Source organism: Pristiophorus japonicus, chromosome X, assembly GCF_044704955.1.
Source record: "Pristiophorus japonicus isolate sPriJap1 chromosome X, sPriJap1.hap1, whole genome shotgun sequence".
Classification (NCBI taxonomy): Eukaryota; Metazoa; Chordata; class Chondrichthyes; family Pristiophoridae; genus Pristiophorus; species Pristiophorus japonicus.
This window is the reverse complement of record NC_092010.1, coordinates 11,099,336-11,120,011: the sequence shown is the minus strand read 5'-3', so window position 1 is coordinate 11,120,011 and position 20,676 is coordinate 11,099,336. Positions and strand designations below refer to the sequence as shown.

General features: G+C 51.1%; 1 protein-coding gene across 1 annotated transcript in view; it reads right to left on the bottom strand.

Annotated features, from left to right (window-relative positions):
* Positions 1 to 8,246: 8,246 nt before the first annotated feature.
* LOC139241031 (sterol O-acyltransferase 2-like) overlaps positions 8,247 to 20,676 on the bottom strand; it is a 47,593-nt gene continuing 35,163 nt past the window's right edge. The window contains exons 8-9 of the mRNA XM_070869753.1: positions 11,089 to 11,234; positions 8,247 to 8,443 (exon numbers count right to left, since the gene is read on the bottom strand). Coding sequence (XP_070725854.1) covers positions 8,387 to 8,443; positions 11,089 to 11,234 — 203 coding nt within the window. The 3' untranslated portion in view covers positions 8,247 to 8,386. The remainder of the gene's footprint in view (positions 8,444 to 11,088; positions 11,235 to 20,676) is intronic.

Below are 20,676 nucleotides of genomic sequence, written 5' to 3'. Positions count from 1 at the left end.
ATAGAGAGAGAGAGTGGGGCATAGAGAGAGAGAGTGGGGCATAGAGAGAGAGAGTGGGGCATAGAGAGAGAGAGAGAGTGGGGCATAGAGAGAGAGAGTGGGGCATAGGGAGAAAGTGGGGCATAGAGAGAGAGTGGGGCATAGAGAGAGAGTGGGGCATGGAGAGAGAGTGGGGCATAGAGAGAGAGAGAGTGGGGCAAAGAGAGAGAGAGAGTGTGGCATAGAGAGAGAGTGTGGCATAGAGAGAGAGCGTGTGGCATAGAGAGAGAGAGTGGGGCACAGAGAGAGAGAGAGTGGGGCATAGAGAGAGAGAGTGGGGTTAAGAGAGAGAGTGGGGCATAGAGAGAGAGAGTGGGGCATAGAGAGAGAGAGTGGGGCATAGAGAGAGAGAGTGGGGCATAGAGAGAGAGAGTGTGGGGCATAGAGAGAGAGAGAGGGGCATAGAGAGAGAGTGTGGGGCATAGAGAGTGGGACATTGAGAGAGAGAGTGGGGCATAGAGAGAGAGAGAGTGGGGCATAGAGAGAGAGTGGGGCATAGAGAGAGAGAGTGGGGCATAGAGAGAGAGAGAGAGTGTGGCATAGAGAGAGAGTGGGGCACAGAGACAGAGAGTGGAGCATAGAGAGAGAGGGGCACAGAGAGAGAGCGTGGGGCATAGAGAGACAGAGAGTGGGTCATAAAGAGAGAGAGTGGGGCATAGAGAGAGAGGGGCACAGAGAGAGAGAGTGGGGCATAGAGAGAGAGAGAGTGGGTCATAAAGAGAGAGAGTGGGGCATAGAGAGAGAGGGGCACAGAGAGAGTGGGGCATAGAGAGAGAGGGGCACAGAGAGAGAGAGAGTGGGGCATAGAGAGAGAGAGAGTGGGGCATAGAGAGAGAGAGTGGGGCATAGAGAGAGAGGGGCACAGAGAGAGAGAGAGTGGGGCATAGAGAGAGAGGGGCACAGAGAGAGAGAGATTGGGGCATAGAGAGAGAGTGGGGCATTGAGAGAGAGAGTGTGGGGCATAGAGAGAGAGAGAGTGGGTCATAAAGAGAGAGAGTGGGGCATAGAGAGAGAGAGAGTGGGGCATAGAGAGAGAGGGGCACAGAGAGAGAGAGAGTGGGGCATAGAGAGAGAGGGGCACAGAGAGAGAGAGAGTGGGGCATAGAGAGAGAGAGTGGGGCACAGAGAGAGAGCGTGGGCCATAGAGAGAGAGTGGGGCATAGAGAGAGAGTGGGGCATAGAGAGAGAGTGGGGCATAGAGAGAGAGAGTGGGGCATAGAGAGGGAGTGGGGCATAGAGAGAGAGAGAGTGGGGCATAGAGAGAGAGTGGGGCATAGAGAGAGAGAGAGAGTGGGGCATAGAGAGAGAGAGTGGGGCATAGAGACAGAGAGAGTGGGGCATAGAGACAGAGAGAGTGGGGCATAGAGAGAGAGTGGGGCATAGAGAGAGAGAGTGGGGCATAGAGAGAGAGAGTGGGGCATAGAGAGAGAGAGGGGCATAGAGAGAGAGTGGGGCATAGAGAGAGAGAGTGGGGCATAGAGAGAGAGAGTGGGGCATAGAGAGAGAGAGTGGGGCATAGAGAGAGAGAGAGAGTGGGGCATAGAGAGAGAGAGTGGGGCATAGGGAGAAAGTGGGGCATAGAGAGAGAGTGGGGCATGGAGAGAGAGTGGGGCATAGAGAGAGAGAGAGTGGGGCAAAGAGAGAGAGAGAGTGTGGCATAGAGAGAGAGTGTGGCATAGAGAGAGAGCGTGTGGCATAGAGAGAGAGAGTGGGGCACAGAGAGAGAGAGAGTGGGGCATAGAGAGAGAGAGTGGGGTTAAGAGAGAGAGTGGGGCATAGAGAGAGAGAGTGGGGCATAGAGAGAGAGAGTGGGGCATAGAGAGAGAGAGTGGGGCATAGAGAGAGAGAGTGTGGGGCATAGAGAGAGAGAGAGGGGCATAGAGAGAGAGTGTGGGGCATAGAGAGTGGGACATTGAGAGAGAGAGTGGGGCATAGAGAGAGAGAGAGTGGGGCATAGAGAGAGAGTGGGGCATAGAGAGAGAGAGTGGGGCATAGAGAGAGAGAGAGAGTGTGGCATAGAGAGAGAGTGGGGCACAGAGACAGAGAGTGGAGCATAGAGAGAGAGGGGCACAGAGAGAGAGCGTGGGGCATAGAGAGACAGAGAGTGGGTCATAAAGAGAGAGAGTGGGGCATAGAGAGAGAGGGGCACAGAGAGAGAGAGTGGGGCATAGAGAGAGAGAGAGTGGGTCATAAAGAGAGAGAGTGGGGCATAGAGAGAGAGGGGCACAGAGAGAGTGGGGCATAGAGAGAGAGGGGCACAGAGAGAGAGAGAGTGGGGCATAGAGAGAGAGAGAGTGGGGCATAGAGAGAGAGAGTGGGGCATAGAGAGAGAGGGGCACAGAGAGAGAGAGAGTGGGGCATAGAGAGAGAGGGGCACAGAGAGAGAGAGATTGGGGCATAGAGAGAGAGTGGGGCATTGAGAGAGAGAGTGTGGGGCATAGAGAGAGAGAGAGTGGGTCATAAAGAGAGAGAGTGGGGCATAGAGAGAGAGAGAGTGGGGCATAGAGAGAGAGGGGCACAGAGAGAGAGAGAGTGGGGCATAGAGAGAGAGGGGCACAGAGAGAGAGAGAGTGGGGCATAGAGAGAGAGAGTGGGGCACAGAGAGAGAGCGTGGGCCATAGAGAGAGAGTGGGGCATATAGAGAGAGAGTGGGGCATATAGAGAGAGAGTGGGCCATAGAGAGAGAGTGGGGCATATAGAGAGAGAGTGGGGCATATAGAGAGAGAGTGGGCCATAGAGAGAGAGTGGGGCACAGAGAGAGAGCGTGTGCCATAGAGAGAGAGTGGGGCATATAGAGAGAGAGTGGGGCATAGAGAGAGAGAGTGGGCCATAGAGAGAGAGTGGGGCATATAGAGAGAGAGTGGGGCATATAAAGAGAGAGTGGGCCATAGAGAGAGAGTGGGGCATATAGAGAGAGAGTGGGGCATATAGAGAGAGAGTGGGCCATAGAGAGAGAGTGGGGCACAGAGAGAGAGCGTGTGCCATAGAGAGAGAGTGGGGCATATAGAGAGAGAGTGGGGCATAGAGAGAGAGCGTGGGCCATAGAGAGAGAGTGGGGCACAGAGACAGAGAGTGGGGCACAGAGAGAGAGCGTGGGCCATAGAGAGAGAGAGTGGGGCACAGAGAGAGAGAGTGGGGCCATAGAGAGAGAGTGGGGCACAGAGAGAGAGCGTGGGCCATAGAGAGAGAGTGGGGCACAGAGAGAGAGCGTGGGCCATAGAGAGAGAGTGGGGCATATAGAGAGAGAGTGGGGCATAGAGAGAGAGCGTGGGCCATAGAGAGAGAGTGGGGCACAGAGAAAGAGAGTGGGGCACAGAGAGAGAACGTGGGCCATAGAGAGAGAGCGTGGGGCATAGAGAGAGAGAGAGTGGGGCATAGAGAGAGAGAGGGGCATAGAGAGAGAGAGAGCATGGGGATTAGAGAGAGAGAGAGCATGGGGCATAGAGAGAGAGAGAGTGGGGCATAGAGAGAGAGAGGGGCATAGAGAGAGAGAGAGTGGGGCATAGAGAGAGAGAGAGTGGGGCATAGAGAGAGAGAGAGAGTGGGGCATAGAGAGTGGGGCATAGAGAGAGTGGGGCATAGAGAGAGAGAGTGGGGCATAGAGAGAGAGAGAGAGAGTGGGGCATGCAGAGAGAGAGAGGGGCATACAGAGAGTGGGGCATAAAGAGAGAGGGAGTGGGGCATAGAGAGAGAGAGGGGCATAGAGAGAGAGAGAGAGTGGGGCATAGAGAGAGAGAGAGAGAGAGAGAGAGAGTGGGGCAGAGAGAGAGAGAAAACTGGGGGGAGAGAGAGAGTGGGGCAGAGAGAGAGAGAGAAAACTGGGGAGCGAGAGAGAGAGAGAGGGGCAGAGAGAGAGAGAAACTGGGAAGAGAGAGAGAGTGGGGCATAGAGAGAGAGAGAAACTGGGAGAGAGAGAGAGAGAGAAACTGGGGAGAGAGAGAGAGGAGGGGGTAGAGAGAGGGAGAAACTGGGGAGAGAGAGAGAGAAAACTGGGGAGAGAGAGAGAGAGTGGGGCATAGAGAGAGAGAGAGCATGGGGCATAGAGAGAGAGCATGGGGCATAGAGAGAGAGCATGGGGCATAGAGAGAGAGAGAGTGGGGCATAGAGAGAGAGAGAGGGGCATAGAGAGAGAGAGAGTGGGGCATAGAGAGAGAGAGAGAGAGTGGGGCATGGAGAGTGGGGCATAGAGAGAGTGGGGCATAGAGAGCGAGAGAGAGAGTGGGGCATAGAGAGAGAGAGAGAGTGGGGCATAGAGAGAGAGAGAGGGGCATACAGAGAGTGGGGCATAGAGAGACAGAGAGTGGGGCATAGAGAAAGAGGGAGTGGGGCATAGAGAGATAGAGGGGCATAGAGAGAGAGAGTGGGGCATAGAGAGAGAGAGAGAGTGGGGCAGAGAGAGAGGAAACTGGGGGGAGAGAGAGAGAGTGGGGCAGAGAGAGAGAGAGAAAACTGGGGAGCGAGAGAGAGAGAGAGAGGGGCAGAGAGAGAGAGAAACTGGGAAGAGAGAGAGAGTGAGGCATAGAGAGAGAGAGAAACTGGGAGAGGGAGAGAGAGAGAGAAACTGGGGAGAGAGAGAGAGGAGGGGGTAGAGAGAGGGAGAAACTGGGGAGAGAGAGAGAGAAAACTGGGGAGAGAGGCAGAGAGAGAGAGAGAAACTGGGGAGAGTGAGAGAGAGTGGGGCATAGAGAGAGAGAGAAACTGGGAGAGAGAGAGAGAGAGCGAGTGGGGCAGAGAGAATGGAGCATAGAGAGAGCGAAAACTGGGGAGAGAGAGAGAGAGAGAAAGACAGTGGGAAGAGAGAGAGAGAGAAACTGGGTAGAGAGGTGAGATTGGGGCAGAGAGAGAGAGAAACTGGGGAGAGAGGGAGAGAGTGGGGCATAGAGAGAGAGAGAAAACTGGGGAGAGAGAGAGAGAAAGAGAGTGGGGCAAAGAGAGAGAGAGTGGGGTATAGAGAGAGAGTGGGGTATAGAGAGAGAGTGGGACATAGAGAGTGGGGCATAGAGAGAGAGAGTGGGGCATAGAGAGAGAGAGAGTGGGGCATAGAGAGAGAGAGTGGGGCATAGAGAGAGAGTAGGGCATAGAGAGAGAGAGCATGGGGCATAGAGAGAGTGGGGCATAGAGAGAGAGAGTGGGGCATAGAGAGAGAGAGTGGGGCATAGAGAGAGAGAGTAGGGCATAGAGAGAGAGAGCATGGGGCATAGAGAGAGAGAGAGTGGGGCATAGAGAGAGAGAGCATGGGGCATAGAGAGAGAGAGGGGCATAGAGAGAGAGTGGGGCATAGAGAGAGAGTGACATAGTGAGAGAGTGGGGCATAGAGAGAGAGAGTGGGGCATAGAGAGAGAGAGAGAGTGGGGCATAGAGAGAAAGAGAGTGGGGCAGAGAGAGAAAGAGAGTGGGGCAGAGAGAGAAAAACTGGGGAGAGAGAGAGAGCGTGGGGCAGAGAGAGAGAGAAGGTAGGGCAGAGAGAGAAACTGGGGGGAGAGGGAGAGAGAAGGGGCAGAGGGAGAGAGAAGGGGCAGAGAGAGAGAGAGAAACTGGGGGAGAGAGAAAGAGAGTGAGCGAGAGGGGGCAGAGAGAGTGGAGCATAGAGAGAGAGAAAACTGGGGAGAGAGAGAGAGAGAGAAAGACAGTGCAAAGAGAGAGAGAAACTGGGTAGAGAGGTGAGATTGGGGCAGAGAGAGAGAGAAACTGGGGAGAGAGTGGGGCAGAGAAAGAAAACTGGGGAGAGAGAGAGAGAGAGAGTGGGGCAGGGAGAGAGAAACTGGGGAGAGAGAGAGAGAATGGGGCAGAGAGAGAGAGAGAAACTGGGGAGAGAGAGCGAGAGGGGGCAGAGAGAGTGGGGCATAGAGAGAGAGAGTGGGGCATAGAGAAAGAGAGTGTGGCATAGAAAGAGAGTGTGGCATAGAGAGAGAGAGTGTGGCATAGAGAGAGAGATTGTGGCATAGAGAGAGAGAGAGTGGGGCATAGAGAGAGAGAGAGTGGGGCATAGAGAGAGAGTGTGGCATAGAGAGAGAGAGAGAGTGGGGCATAGAGAGAGAGAGTGGGGCATAGAGAGAGAGAGTGGGGCATAGAGAGAGAGTGAGTGGGGCATAGAGAGAGAGAGTGGGGCATAGAGAGAGAGAGTGGGGCATAGAGAGAGAGTGAGTGGGGCATAGAGAGAGAGAGTGGGGCATAGAGAGAGAGTGTGGCATAGAGAGAGAGAGAGTGGGGCATAGAGAGAGAGAGGGGCATAGAGAGAGAGAGAGTGGGGCATAGAGAGAAAGAGAGTGGGGCAGAGAGAGAGAGTGGGGCAGAGAGAGAGAGAGAAACTGGGGGGAGAGGGAGAGAGAAAGTGGGGCAGAGAGAGAGAGAGAAACTGGGGGGAGAGAGAAAGAGAGAGAGCGAGAGGGGGCAGAGAGAGAGAGAAACTGGGGAGAGAGGGAGAGAGTGGGGCAGAGAAAGAAAACTGCGGAGAGAGAGAGAGAGTGGGGCAGGGAGAGAGAGAGAGAGTGGGGCAGAGAGAGAGAGAGAAACTGGGGGGAGAGAGAGAGAGAGCGAGAGGGGGCAGAGAGAGAGAGAAACTGGGGAGACAGGGAGAGAGTGGGGCAGAGAAAGAAAACTGCGGAGAGAGAGAGAGTGGGGCAGGGAGAGAGAAACTGTGGAGAGAGAGAGTGGGGCAGAGAGAGAGAGAGAAACTGGGGAGAGAGAGCGAGAGGGGGCAGAGAGAGTGGGACATAGGAGAGAGAGAAAACTGGGGAGAGAGAGAGAAAACGGGGAGAGAGAGAGTGGGGCATAGAGTGAGAGAGAGAGAGTGGGGCAGAGGGAGAGAGAGAAACTGGGGAGAGAGAGAGAAAACTGGGGGGAGAGAGAGAGTGGGGCAGAGTGAGAGAGAGAAACTGGGGAGAGAGAGAGAGAGAGAGGGGCCAGAGAGAGAGAGAGAGAGAGAGAAACTGGGAGGAGAGAGAGAGAGAGAGAGAAACTGGGAGGAGAGAGAGAGAGAGAGGGGGCAGAGAGAGAGAGAGAAACTGGGAGGAGAGAGAGAGAGAGAGAAACTGGGAGGAGAGAGAGAGAGAGAGTGGGGCAGAGGAAGAGAGACTGGGAGAGAGAGAGAGGCACAGAGAGAAAGAGGGGATGCGGGAGAGGGAATGGGAGGGGAGAGAGAGAGAGAGAGGGAACTCAGGGAGAGGAGGTCAGGAAGTCAGTGCGGGGGGCGGGGGGTAAAGACCATGGAGAGCACAGTGGGGATGGGGGAAGAACTTGATCCAGATCTAAAGTGGGGTGTTGAGAGCGAGAACATGATCCAGATGGTAAGCCGGATCATGTTCCAACCCACCCTCTACACCCACACCACGGTCTCCCTCCCCTCCACTGAAGCCTGGTTGATTTCACGGAAAGCTCGGTGCGGGTGTGGCAAGTGACATCATTGGACTGGCTGAAATCTAGAAGTCATCACACTGTCACTATTCATCATAGCCAATAAACCTGTTAACAATCCGTGATCCACACACAATGCCCCATCTATGTGGGGCGGGGTGGGTGGCGGGGGCAAGGTAAGGAACTTGTTTGGGGGAGAAGGTCATGAATCTATGGTGGGGGGGGGGTTAGAAACCCGGGGGGTGGGGGGCAGTGGGAGAAGAAGGGCAGGAACTCAGGCAGGGGGCACTTGGGTGGGGGGAGAATGTCAGAAACTTGGGCTGGGGAGGGGGGGAGGCCAGGCACTTGGGTGGTGGGGGATGGGGGCAGGAACTTGTTTGGGGGGGGGGTGGGTGGGTGGAAGAAGGTCTTAACCAATGAGAGTGAGCCCTGTCTGTTCCAAGTGAGCTCTCTCCTGTCTGAAGTCAGCAGTCAGAATGGCTCGAATTACACTTTGTAAAGTCACTGATAATGTAGGCACGGCAGTTCCAATTACACATTCCAGCGACACTGCTGGGTGTGTCTTATCCTCCAACAGAACCAATCAGCAATCAGGTCTTGTGATCTAGGGGACCCAATCAGAGCTTAAGGTGTTGCAAATAAACGTGTCCCTATCCTCCCGCTCTGTACCAGGATTTCTCTATCCTTCTCTCAGGCTAGTCGAGGACTCCCTCCAGCAGACTGAAGCGCTGTAAGGACAGTTGGACAGTTATTCATTTACAAAAGTAACACAGAACAATCTCATACAATCAAGTGTAAAGAATGCAAATATTTAATTGTTTATTTCAATTACAATAAAATCGGCTTCAAAGAAAAGGACTGTTTTTTTGAAGCACATGAAAGAACGAACGAACCCATTTTATATAATAGGCCACTCACACTCTCATCTCACATCGATCAAACTGATGATTAAAAACAGATTTAATGTTGAACTTCGTGCTCTTCATGAATTTTTTTAAGCTACCAGTCGACAAGACCAGGACCGTGGAGTCACCAGCTCCCAGAAAGTTCTCTGAATAAAAGAAGAAAAAGAATTAAAGCTCCAAACATCAAGAAATGCTATATGTGTGCTAGTGTATATCTGTGTGTGTGTATATTTGTGTGTGTTAGTGTATATGTCTCTGCATGTGTAAGTGTATATATGTGGGGGTATGTGTGTATGTAAGTGTATATCTGTGTATGTGTAAGTGTGTCAGTGTTTGTGTGTGTGTCAGTGCGCGTGTCAGTGTGTGGGTGTCTGTGTGTGTGTGTGGGTGTGTGTCAGTGTGAGCGTGTGTGTGAACATCTCTCTCATCTGCAGGGGGGAGAGCATGCCGGGAGATCTCAGAGATGCAATGATCGTGATCATCTTTAAAAAAGGGAACAAGTCCGACTGCAGCAACTACAGAGGAATCTCCCTGTTATCAGCCACTGGGAAAGTCGTCGCTAGAATCCTCCTCAACCGTCTTCTCCCTGTGGTCGAGGAGCCCCTCCCGGAGTCACAGTGTGGATTTCGTCCCCTACGGGGCACAACGGACATGATTTTTGCAGCGCGACAGCTGCAGGAAAAATGCAGGGAACAGCGCCAGCCCTTATACATGGCCTTCTTCGACCTTACAAAGGCCTTTGACACTGTCAACCGCGAGGGTCTATGGAGAGTCCTCCGTTTCGGATGCCCCCAAAAGTTTGTCACCATCCTTCGCCTGCTTCACGATGACATGCAGGCCGTAATCCTTATCAACGGATCCATTACAGACCCAATCCACATCCGGACCGGGGTCAAACAGAGCTGCGTCATCGCCCCAACCCTTTTCTCAATCTTCCTCGCTGCCATGCTCCACCTCAGTCAACAAGCTCCCCGCTGGAGTGGAACTAAACTACAGAACCAGTGGGAAGCTGTTCAACCTTCGGCGTCTCCAGGCCAGGTCCAAGACCACCCCAACCTCTGTCGTCGAGCTACAGTACGTGGACGACACCTGCGCCTGCGCACACACAGAGGCTGAACTCCAGGACATAGTCGACGTAATTACTGAGGCGTACGAAGGCATGGGCCTTACACTAAACATCAGCAAGACAAAGGTCCTCCACCAGCCTGTCCTCCAGTCATCAAGATCCACGCAAGGCCCTGGACAACGTGGACCATTTCCCATATCTCGGAAGCCTCCTATCAACAAGAGCAGGCATTCACGACGAGATCCAACACCTCCTCCAGTGCACCAGTGCTGCCTGAGGAAAAGAGTGTTTGAAGACCAGGCCCTCAAAACTGCCACCAAGCTCATGGTCTACAGGGCTGTAGTAATACCCGCCCTCCTGTATGGGTTCAGAGACATGGACCATGTACAGTAGACACCTCAAGTCGCTGGAGAAGTACCACCAAAGATGTCTCCGCAAGATCCTACAAATCCCCTGGGAGGACAGACGCACCAACATTAGCGTCCTCGACCAGGCCAACATCCCCAGCATCGAAGCACTGACCACACTTGATCAGCTCTGCTGGGCAGGCCACATCGTTCGCATGCCAGACACGAGACTCCCAAAGCAAGCGCTCTACTCGGAACTCCTTCACGGCAAACGAGCCAAAGGTGGGCAGAGCAAACGTTACAAGGACACCCTCAAAGCCTCCCTGATAAAGTGCGACATCCTCACTGACACCTGGGAGTCCCTGGCTAAAGACCGCCCTAAGTGGAGGAAGTGCATCCGGGAGGGCGCTGAGCACCTTGAGTCTTGTCGCCGAGAGCATGCAGAAATCAAGCGCAGGCAGCAGAAAGAGTGTGTGGTGAACCAGTCCCACCCACCCCTTCCCTCAACGACTATCTGTCCCACCTGTGACAGAGTCTGTGGGTCTCGTATTGGACTGTTCAGCCACTAAAGAACTCACTTCAGGAGTGGAAGCAAGTCTTCCTCAATTCCGAGGGACTGCCTATGATGATGATGATGATGATGTGTCAGTGTGAGTGGGTGAGTGTCTATCAGAGTATGTGAGTGTGTAGTGTGAGAGTGTGTAGTGTGAGTGAGAGTGTGTGTGTGTGTGTAGTGTGAGTGAGAGTGTGTGTGTGTCAGTGTGTGTGTGTGAGTGTGTAGTATGTGAATGTGAGAGTGTGTAGTGTTAGAGTGAGAGTGTGTGTGTGTGTGTGAGAGAGAGTGTGTGTGTGTGTGTGACAGTGTGTGAGTGTGTAGTGTGAGCATGTGTAGTGTGAGAGTGTGTAGTGTGTGTGTGTGTGTGTAGTGTGAGTGAGAGTGTGTGTGTGTCAGTGTGTGTGTGTGAGTGTGTAGTATGTGAATGTGAGTGTGTAGTGTTAGAGTGAGAGTGTGTGTGTGTGTGTGAGAGTGTGTGTGTGTGTGACAGTGTGTGAGTGTGTAGTGTGAGCATGTGTAGTGTGAGAGTGTGTAGTGTGAGAGTGAGAGTGTGTGTGTGTGTGTGTGTGTCTGTGTGTGTGTGTGACAGTGTGTGTGTGTGTAGTGTGAGCATGTGTAGTGTGAGAGTGTGTAGTGTGTGTGAGAGAGTGTGTGTGTGCCAGTGTGTGTGTCAGTGTGTGTGTGTGTGTCAGTATGTGTGTGTGTGTCAGTGTGTGTGTGTGTGTCAGTGTGCGTGTGAGTGTGTGTGTCAGTGTGTGTGTCAGTGTGTGTGTGTCAGTGTGTCGGTTCCAAGCTCTGTCCTGGTCTGGTCCACACACTCACCTCTTTGAGAGGACAGTGTATCTGGGCATACCATTCTTGGCAGTACAGACACACCTGGATACCCTGACCAATGTACAGGAAAGCCCACATCATGATGTTCCAGCCAGGACTCGTTCTGTTGTCATTGAAAATGACATTGAAAAAAACTGGAAAAAAAAGATATTTAATGCTACTAAAGTAATATACACAATGTACGCAGCACAATTACAGCTGAGGAGGGCCATTTGCCCGCATTCATTCATCCACCCAGACTGCCTCGACATTCTCCCTGCTGTATCATCCAATTGTTTCAAAAATGATTGCAGAGTTTTTGCCTCCTCTCCTCTATCCAGGCGTCCTTTCCATGTACTGATCACTCGCTGTGTGAGGAATATCCTGAGATCAGTCCTAAATGGACCTTGTGCTAGTTAGACCCCATGGTCTCTTGTCCTACTGCCACAATTTAACTTACAGTTTCAAATTTACCTTCTTCATTCTCTCAAAAATCTTACATATCTGTAAGGGCGTCTCTCCAAAAACACCTGAGTAGCCCAGGTTTCGTCAGTCTTTCTTAACTCAGACCGCCGACAGTGAGGATCAGCTCTTCTCCACGCAGACACAGCGCTCGACAGTCTCACTTGTGTCTCAATGACCAGAATTAGACATAATGCTCAAGGTGGGTCTGACCAGAACTGGACACGGTGCTCAAGGTGGGTCTGACCAGAATTGGACATAATGCTCAAGGTGGGTCTGACCAGAACTGGACACGGTGCTCAAGGTGGGTCTGACCAGAATTGGACATAATGCTCAAGGTGGGTCTGACCAGAACTGGACACAGTGCTCAAGGTGGGTCTGACCAGAACTGGACACAGTGCTCAAGGTGGGTCTGACCAGAACTGGACACGGTGCTCAAGGTGGGTCTGACCAGAATTGGACATAATGCTCAAGGTGGGTCTGACCAGAACTGGACACAGTGCTCAAGGTGGGTCTGACCAGAACTGGACACAGTGCTCAAGGTGGGTCTGACCAGAACTGGACACAGTGCTCAAGGTGGGTCTGACCAGAACTGGACACAGTGCTCAGGGTGGGTCTGACCAGAACTGGACACAGTGCTCAAGGTGGGTCTGACCAGAACTGGACACGGTGCTCAAGGTGGGATTGACCAGAACTGGACACAATGTTCAAGGTGGGTCTGACCAGAACAGGACACAGTGCTCAGGGTGGGACTGACCAGAACTGGACACAGTGCTCAAGGTGGGTCTGACCAGAACTGGACACGGTGCTCAGGGTGGGACTGACCAGAACTGGACACAGTGCTCAATGTGGGACTGACCAGAACTGGACACAATGTTCAAGGTGGGTCTGACCAGAACTGGACACAGTGCTCAAGGTGGGACTGACCAGAACTGGACACAATGTTCAAGGTGGGTCTGACCAGAACTGGACACAGTGCTCAATGTGGGACTGACCAGAACTGGACACAGTGCTCAACGTGGGTCTGACCAGGGCTCTTCCCAGTTTGATCATGACTTCCTCTGACTTGTACTCTACTGGTTCTGTTGTTTTCTATATTCTATTGCCTTTGTTGATTGCTGTGAGTTGGTTGGACATATGAGGGCCAATTTTAACTCTGCCTGGCATAAACGGGGCAGTAGCGACTCAAGACTGGAATCGTGTCGCTTACTGCTGCATTTTTGCTGGTGCTCCCGCCAACCCCATCTTGGGCAAGGTCCCTGGATGGGTGGTCGGCGTGCGTGCCTGTTTCAATTGGGAGGCCACTTATAATATGTAAATCAGATCACATGATGTACATAGGGCCCCAATTGAAATTTCAATGGAAAATCAGGCAAAGCCTGTGGCATGTACACTCTGCCCGTTTGTAACTGGCATTGGACGGCCACACCAGCCGTTCTTAAAGGGACCCTTGGAGGCTCTTCAGAAATGGCTCAGGCGATGCTTCATTTTATTTTGGTGGGTCAGGAGGATCAGGGGTGGTTCTCCTGGGTCCACAAAACAACGTCAGCCTGCTGCCGTCCCATGCGCGTCCCCCTCACCAGGGTAGTCTCCCCATCCCCCAGGCTGTCGTCCGGCTTGACTAAAAGCCTTTCCGGTGGAACTTTGCCAAATGCCTTTTGGAAATCTAGGTACATCATGACATAGGACTTAGAACAGTCTACTTGGGTTTTTGCTTCCTCAAATAAGTCGAGGCGGTTGTCAGGCACGATGCTTCCCCCTCAGAATCCATTCTGACTGCTGTTACCCAGGTTACTACCATGTGGGTAATCCTCCGTTCCAGCCATGTGTGTGCTGTGAAGATACGCAGTAACTTCTGTTCCATAAGAACATTAGAATTAGGAGCAGGATTAGGCTATACGGCCCCTCGAGCCTGCTCCGCCATTCACACATCATAGCTGGTCTTCGACCTCAACTGCACTTTCCCACCCGATCTCCACATCCCTTGATTTCCCTTGAGTCCGAAAATCTATCGATCTCAGAGACTCAGCATTCACAGCTCTCTGTAAGAAGATAAGAAATAGGAGCAGGAGTCAGCCAGCAGGCCCCTCGAGCCTGCTTCGCCATTCAATAAGATCATGGCTGATCTGATCATGGACTCAGCTCCACTTCCCTGTCCACTCCCCATAATCCTCAACTCCCTTATCGCTCAATAATCTGTCCATCTCCACCTTAAATATATTCAATGACCCAGCCTCCACAGTTCTCTGGGGCAGAGAATTCCACAGATTCACAACCCTCTGAGGGAAGAAATTCCTCCTCATCTCTGTCTTAATTGGCCGACCCCTTATCCTGAGACTGTGCCCCCTGGTTTAGACACTCCAGCCAGGGGAAACAGGCTCTCAGCAACTACCCTGTCAATCCCCCTCGGAATTTTGTGTGTTTCAATGCAATCACCTCTCATTTTTCTCAACTCCAGAGAGTAAAGGCACATTCTCCACAACCTCTCCTCATAGGACAACCCTTTCATCCCAGGAATCAACTTAGTGAACTTTCATTGCACCCCCTCTAAAGTGAAGTATATCCTTCCTCAGATAAGGAGACCTAAACTGTGCACAGTACTCCAGGTGTGGTCTCACCAGGGTCCTGTACAATTGTAGCAAGACCTCATTACTCTTGTACTCCAGCACCCTTGCAATAAAGGCCAACATGCCATTTGCCTTCCTAATTGCTTGCTGTACCTGCATGCTAACTTTCTGTGCTTTCTGTATGAAGACACCTAATTTTTTTATTCATTCCTGGGATTTGGGCGTCAACATTTGTGGCAAGGCCAGTATTTATTGCCCATCCCTAATTGCCCTTGAGAAGGTGGTGGTGAGCCGCTTTCTTGAACCGCTGCAGTCTGTGTAGTGAAGGTACTCCCTGAATTTCTCTGAACACGAACATTTAATAGTTTCTCACATTTTAAAAATATCCTGTTTTTCTATTCTTCCGACCAAAGTGAATAACTTCTTATTTCCTCACATCATACTCCATTTGTCACCTTATTGCCTTCTCACCTAATCTGTCTATATCCCTTTGCAGGCTCTTTGTGTCCTCCTCACAGCTTACTGTCCCACCTAGCTTTGTCTTGTCAGAAAACGTGGATATATTACACTCGGTCCCTTCATCTCGTAAATAGCTGAGGCCCCAGCACTGATCCTTGGGGCATCCCACTAGTTACAGCCTGCCAACCTAAAAAAAGACCCATTTATTCCTACTCTCTGTTTTCTGTCTGTTAACCAATCCTCTATCCATGTTAATATATTACCCCCAACCCCATGAGCCCTTACCTTGAATAACAACCTTTTATGTTGCATCTTATCGAATGCCTTTTGAAAATCCAAATATATTACATCCACTGGTTCCCCTTTATCTATCCTATTAGTTACATCCCCAAAATACTCTAATAAATTTGCTAAACACGATTTTCCTTTCATAAAACCATGTTGACTCTGTCTAAATATATTATGATTTTCTAAGTGCCCCGTTACTCCAGCATTTTCCCGACGACTGATGTCAGGCTAAATGGCCTGCAGTTCCCTGTTTTCTCTCACCCTCCTTTCTTGAATAGTTGGGTTAGATTTGTTACTTTCCAATCCACTGGGACCATTACAGAATCTGTGGAATTTTGGAAGATCACAGCCAATGCATCCACTATCTCTGCAGCCACCTCTTTTAGAACCCTTGGATGTAGGTTGTCAGGTCCAGGGGATTTGCCAGATTTTAGTGCTTCCTCAAGCACTTTTTCTCTCCTTATATTAATTAACTTAGGTTCCTCCCTCTCATTAGCCCCTTGGTTCCCCCCTATCTGTGGTATGCATTTTTTGTCTTCTATTGTGAAGACAGATACAAAATATTTGTTTAAAGTCTCTGCCATTTCCTTATTCTCTTATCACTGGACCAAGACCTGGCTCTGTCAAGCCCGTGTGGTGGCTGGTGTGCAACGGCCACCCCATGTTAAAAAAATCCACGCACAGGCATCTTCCACCCTTCAACATGTAGTTCAGGACTGGAATATCAGGTCCTTCATTGAAACATCTGTGAACTCATCCCTTTTTGGTGTGGAAGGAAGTGATTCTCGATACGAGGGACCGATTAAGAAGAAGAAGATTTCCCATTATAATTTCTCCTGTCTCAGCCTCTAAGGGACCAATGCTTACTTTTGTTACTCTCTTCCTTTTTATATACTTGTAGGGGCTCTTACGATCTGTTTTTATATTTCTTAATAGTTTACTCTCAGAGTCTATTTTCTCCCTTTTTTGGTCATCCTTTGCAGGTTTCTACAGCTCTCCCAATCCTGAGGCTCACGACTATTCTTCACAATATTATAAGTCTCTTCTTTTAATCTAATACTATCCTTAATTTCTTTAGTTCACCATGAATGGGTCATTTTTCCTGTGGAGTTTTTATTTCTCAATGGAATGTATATTCGTTGAGAATTTTGGAATATTTTTTTAAATGTTTGCCACTGCTTATCTACTGTCATGCTTTTTAATCTAATTTCCAATCCACCTTAGCCAACTTGCCCCTCATACCCATGTCACTGGCTTTATTTAAGATCAAGGGGCCAAAATTGCCCCCTGCTGAAAACGTGGCACATCCAATGTGTTTCGAGTGTTTTTACCGGCGCGGTGGATGCGGTGGCCTCTTGCGCGAAATTCCACTCTTTGACTTTTTTTCCAACAGCCCGGAGGTCGGGCATAATGGGGGCAGAAGTGCAGCGGTGAGCGGAATTCGCAAACTAGAGGGGCAGAAGTGGGGGTCGGGCAGAGTGTCCGCCGCTGTCGCTCATCAGTGTAGCACTGATGATGTCATCATGCTGGCGCATCACCACGGCTCTCCCCTTCACTTAAAGGGGAGATCGGTGCGATTATTTAAGTTTGATCCATTGGACCACCACGAAGGGTTTCGGCCGGGCCAGCGGCCTGGCACCCAATAGTGGATGTCAGGCTGCCTGTTGGCAGCCCGGCTGAACCCGGGGGCACAATTGTCAGCCTGACAGGGCTAGTCGGCCGACAAAAATAAAATGATGGGTGCTGCGACAGTGGGTCCTCCCCTTTAATGGCAGCTGCACCGCCATTTTCCAAGCACTCCAAGCACAGTGCACCGGCAGAATAAGCTGCCAGTGGCACCGAACCACAGGATTCTGCGTTCAGGGGAGCACATCGGTGGTGCACGCTCTGATGACACACTTAGGACGGATCAGCAGCAGCGGAACAGTAAGGGGTGGGGAGCGAGTCACCGCCGGGATACCGGGGGAGCAGAATTTTCAAAATGGCAGTCATTCCACGAAAAGTCGGCGGCCATTCCACTCCGCAGCGTGACCGCCGATTTACGGTGGCAACAGGCCTTAAGGGAAAGGGCAATTTCGGCCCCTTAGACTTTAGTTTTTCACTCTCAAACTCAATGTGAAATTCTGTCATATTATGATCACTCTTCCCTAGAGAATCCTTTACTACAAGATTACTAATTAACCCTGTCTCATTAAACAGTACAAGATCTAAAATAGCCTCTTCGCTGGTTGGTTCTACAACATATTTTCTAGAAAACTGTCTCAAATGCATTCAAATTAACTTGTCCTCCAGATTACCTTTGCCAATTGATTTGCCCAGTGTATATGAAGATTAAAGAACCCCACGATTATTGTATTACCTTTTACCTTTTTACAAGTTCCTTTTATTTGTTGATTAATACTCCTTCCAATGGTATAGCTACTTTTAAGGGCCCTATAAACTACTTTAAAAAAAAATTTGTTCATGGGATGTGGGCACCGCTGACAAGGCCGGCATTTATTGCCCATCCCTAATCGCCCTTGAGAAGGTGGTGGTGAGCCGTCTTCTTGAACCGCTGCAGTCCGTGTGGTGAAGGTGCTCCCACAGTGCTGTTTGGGAGCGAGTTCCAGGAATTTGACCCAGCGACGATGAAGGAACGGCCGATATATTTCCAAGTCAGGATGGTGTGTGGCTCGGAGGGGAACGTGGAGGAGGTGGTGTTCCCATGTGCCTGCTGCCCTTGTCCTTCTAGGTGGTAGAGGTCGCGGGTTTGGGAGGTGCTGCCGAAGAAGCCTTGGTGAGTTGCTGCTTGCATCTTGTAGATGGTACACACTGCAGCCACGGTGGGCCAGTGGTGGAGGGAGTGAATGTTGAAGGTGGTGGATGGGGAGCCGATCAAACTGGCTGCTTTGTCCTGGATGGTGTCGAGCTTCTTGAGTGTTGTTGGAGCTGCACTCATCCAGGCAAGTGGAGAGTATTCCATCACAGTCCTGAATTGTGCCTTGTAGATGGTGGAAAGGCTTTGGGGAATCAAGAGGTGAGACACTTGCTGCAGAATACCCAGCCTCGGACCTGCTCTTGTTGCCACAGTATTTATGTAGCTGGCCCAGTTACGTTTCTGGTCAATGACGGCCCCCAGGATGCCATTGAATGTCAAGGGGCAGTGGTTAGGCTCTCGCTTGTTGGAGATAGTCATTGCCTGGCACTTAAGTGGCAAGTAATATTCGTGTCACACATCAGCCCAAGCCTGAATGTTGTCCAGGTCTTGCTACATGCGGGCATGGACTGCTCCATTATCTGAGGAGTTGTGAATGGAACTGAACACTGTGTAATCATCAGCGAACATCCCACTTCTGAGCTTATGATGGAGGGAAGGTCATTGATGAAGGAGCTGAAGATGGTTGGGCCTAGGACACTGTCCTGAGGAACTTCTGCAGCGATGTCCTGGGGCTGAGATGATTGACCTCCAACCACCACAACCATCTTCCTTTGTTCCAGGTATGACTCCAGCCAGTGGAGAGTTTTCCCCCTGATTTCCATTGACTTCAGTTTTACTCGGGCTCCTTGATGCCACATTCGGTCAAATGCTGCCTTGATGTCAAGGGCAGTCCCTCTCACCTTATCTCTGGAATTCAGTTCTTTTGTCCATGTTTGGACCAAGGCTGTAATGAGGTCTGGAGCCGAGTGGTCCTGGCAGAACCCAGACTAAGCCTCGGTGAGCAGGTTATTGGTGAGTAAGTGCCGCTTGATAGCACTGTCGACGACACCATCCATCACTTTGCTGATGATTGAGAGCAGACTGATGGGACGGTAATTGGCCGGATTGGATTTGTCCTGCTTTTTGTAGACAGGACATACCTGGGCAGTTTTCCACATTGTTGGGTAGATGCCAGTGTTGTAGCTGTACTAGAACAGCTTGGTTAGAGATGCGGCTAGTTCTGGAGCACAAGTCTTCAGCACGACAGCCGGGATGTTGTCGGGGTCCATAGCCTTTGCTGTATCCAGTGCATTCAGCCATTTCTTGATATCACGTGGAGTGAATCAAATTGGCTGAAGACTGGCTTCTGTAATGGTGGGGACCTCAGGAGGAGGCCGATATGGATCATTCACTCGGCACTTCTGGCTGAAGATAGTTGCGAACGCTACAGCCTTGTCTTTTGCCTCTCACGTGCTGGGCTCCGCCATCATTGAGGATGGGATATTCATGGAGCCTCCTCCTCCCGTTAGTTGTTTAATTGTCCACCACCATTAACGACTGGATGTGGCAGGACTGCAGAGCTTTGATCTGATCTGTTGATTGTGGGATCACTTAGTTCTGTCTATAGCATGCAGCTTTCGCTGTTTAGCATGCATGTTGTCCTGTGTTGTAGCTTCCCCAGGTTGGCACCTCATTTTTAGGTTCACCTGCTGCTGCTCCTGGCATGCTCTTCTACACTCCTCATTGAACCAGGGTTGGTCCCCTGGCTTGATGGTAATGGTAGAGTGAGGGATACATCGGGCCATGAGGTTACAGATTGTGGTGGAATACAATTCTGCTGCTGCTGATGGCCCACAGTGCCTCATGGATGCCCAGTTTTGAGCTGCTAGATATGTTCTGAATCTATCCCATTTAGCACAGTGGTAGTGTCACACAACACGATGGATAGTGTCCTCAGTGTGAAGACGGGACTTTGTCTCCACAATGTCTCTGTGGTGATCACTGTTACCAATACTGTCATGGACAGATGCATCTGTAACAGGTAGATTGGTGAGGACGAGGTCAAGTAGGTTTTTCCCTCGTGTTGGTTCTCTCACCACCTGCCGCAGGCCCAGTCTGGCAGCTATGTCCTTCAGGACTCAGCCAGCTCGGTCAGTAGTGGTGCTACCGAGCCACTCTTGGTGATGGACATTGAAGTTCCCCACCCAGAGTACATTCTGTGCCCTTGTTACTCTCAGTGCTTCTTCCAAGTGGTGTTCAACATGGAGGAGTACTGATTCATCAGCTGAGGGAGGGCGGTAAGTGGTAATCAGCAGGTTTCCTTGCCCATGCTGGACCTGAAGCCATGAGGCTTCGTGGGGTCCAGAGTCAATGTTGAGGACTCCCAGGGCCACTCCCTCTGGACTGTATACCACTGTGCACCACCCCTGGTGGGTCTGTCCTGCTGGTGGGACAGACATACCCAGGGATGGTGATGGAGAAGTCTGGGACATTGGCTGAAAGTGATGATTCTGGAAGTTTGATAACGTCAGGCTGTTGCTTGACTAGTCTGTGGGACAGCTCTCCCAATTTTGGCACAAGTCCCCAGATGTTGGTGAGGAGGATTTTGCAAGGTCGGCAAGGCTGGGTGTGTCTTTGTTGTGTCTGAAGCCGGTGCTGAGGTCGATGCCGGGTGGTCCGTCTGGTTTTATTTGTATTATTGTTTTTTGTAGCAGTTGTGTACAACTGAGTGTCTCGCTGGGCCATGTCAGAGGGCCGTTTAGAGTCCAACCACATTGCAATCACATTGCTGTGGGTCTGGAGTCACACATAGGCCAGACCGGGTAAGGACGGCAGATTTCCTTCCCTGAAGGACATTAGTGAACCCGATGGGTTTTTACAACAATCCCGCATTTATATGGTCACCGTGAGGGAAGGTTGAGTAGGTTGGGCCTCTACTCATTGGAATTCAGAAGAATGAGAAGTGATCTTATCGAAATGTATAAGATTATGAGGGGACTTGACAAGGTGGATGCAGAGAGGATGTTTCCACTGATGGGGGAGACTAGAACTAGGGGGCATAATCTTAAAATAAGGGGCCGCCCATTTAACACTGAGATGAGGAGACATTTCTTCTCAGAGGGTTGTAAATCTGTGGAATTCGCT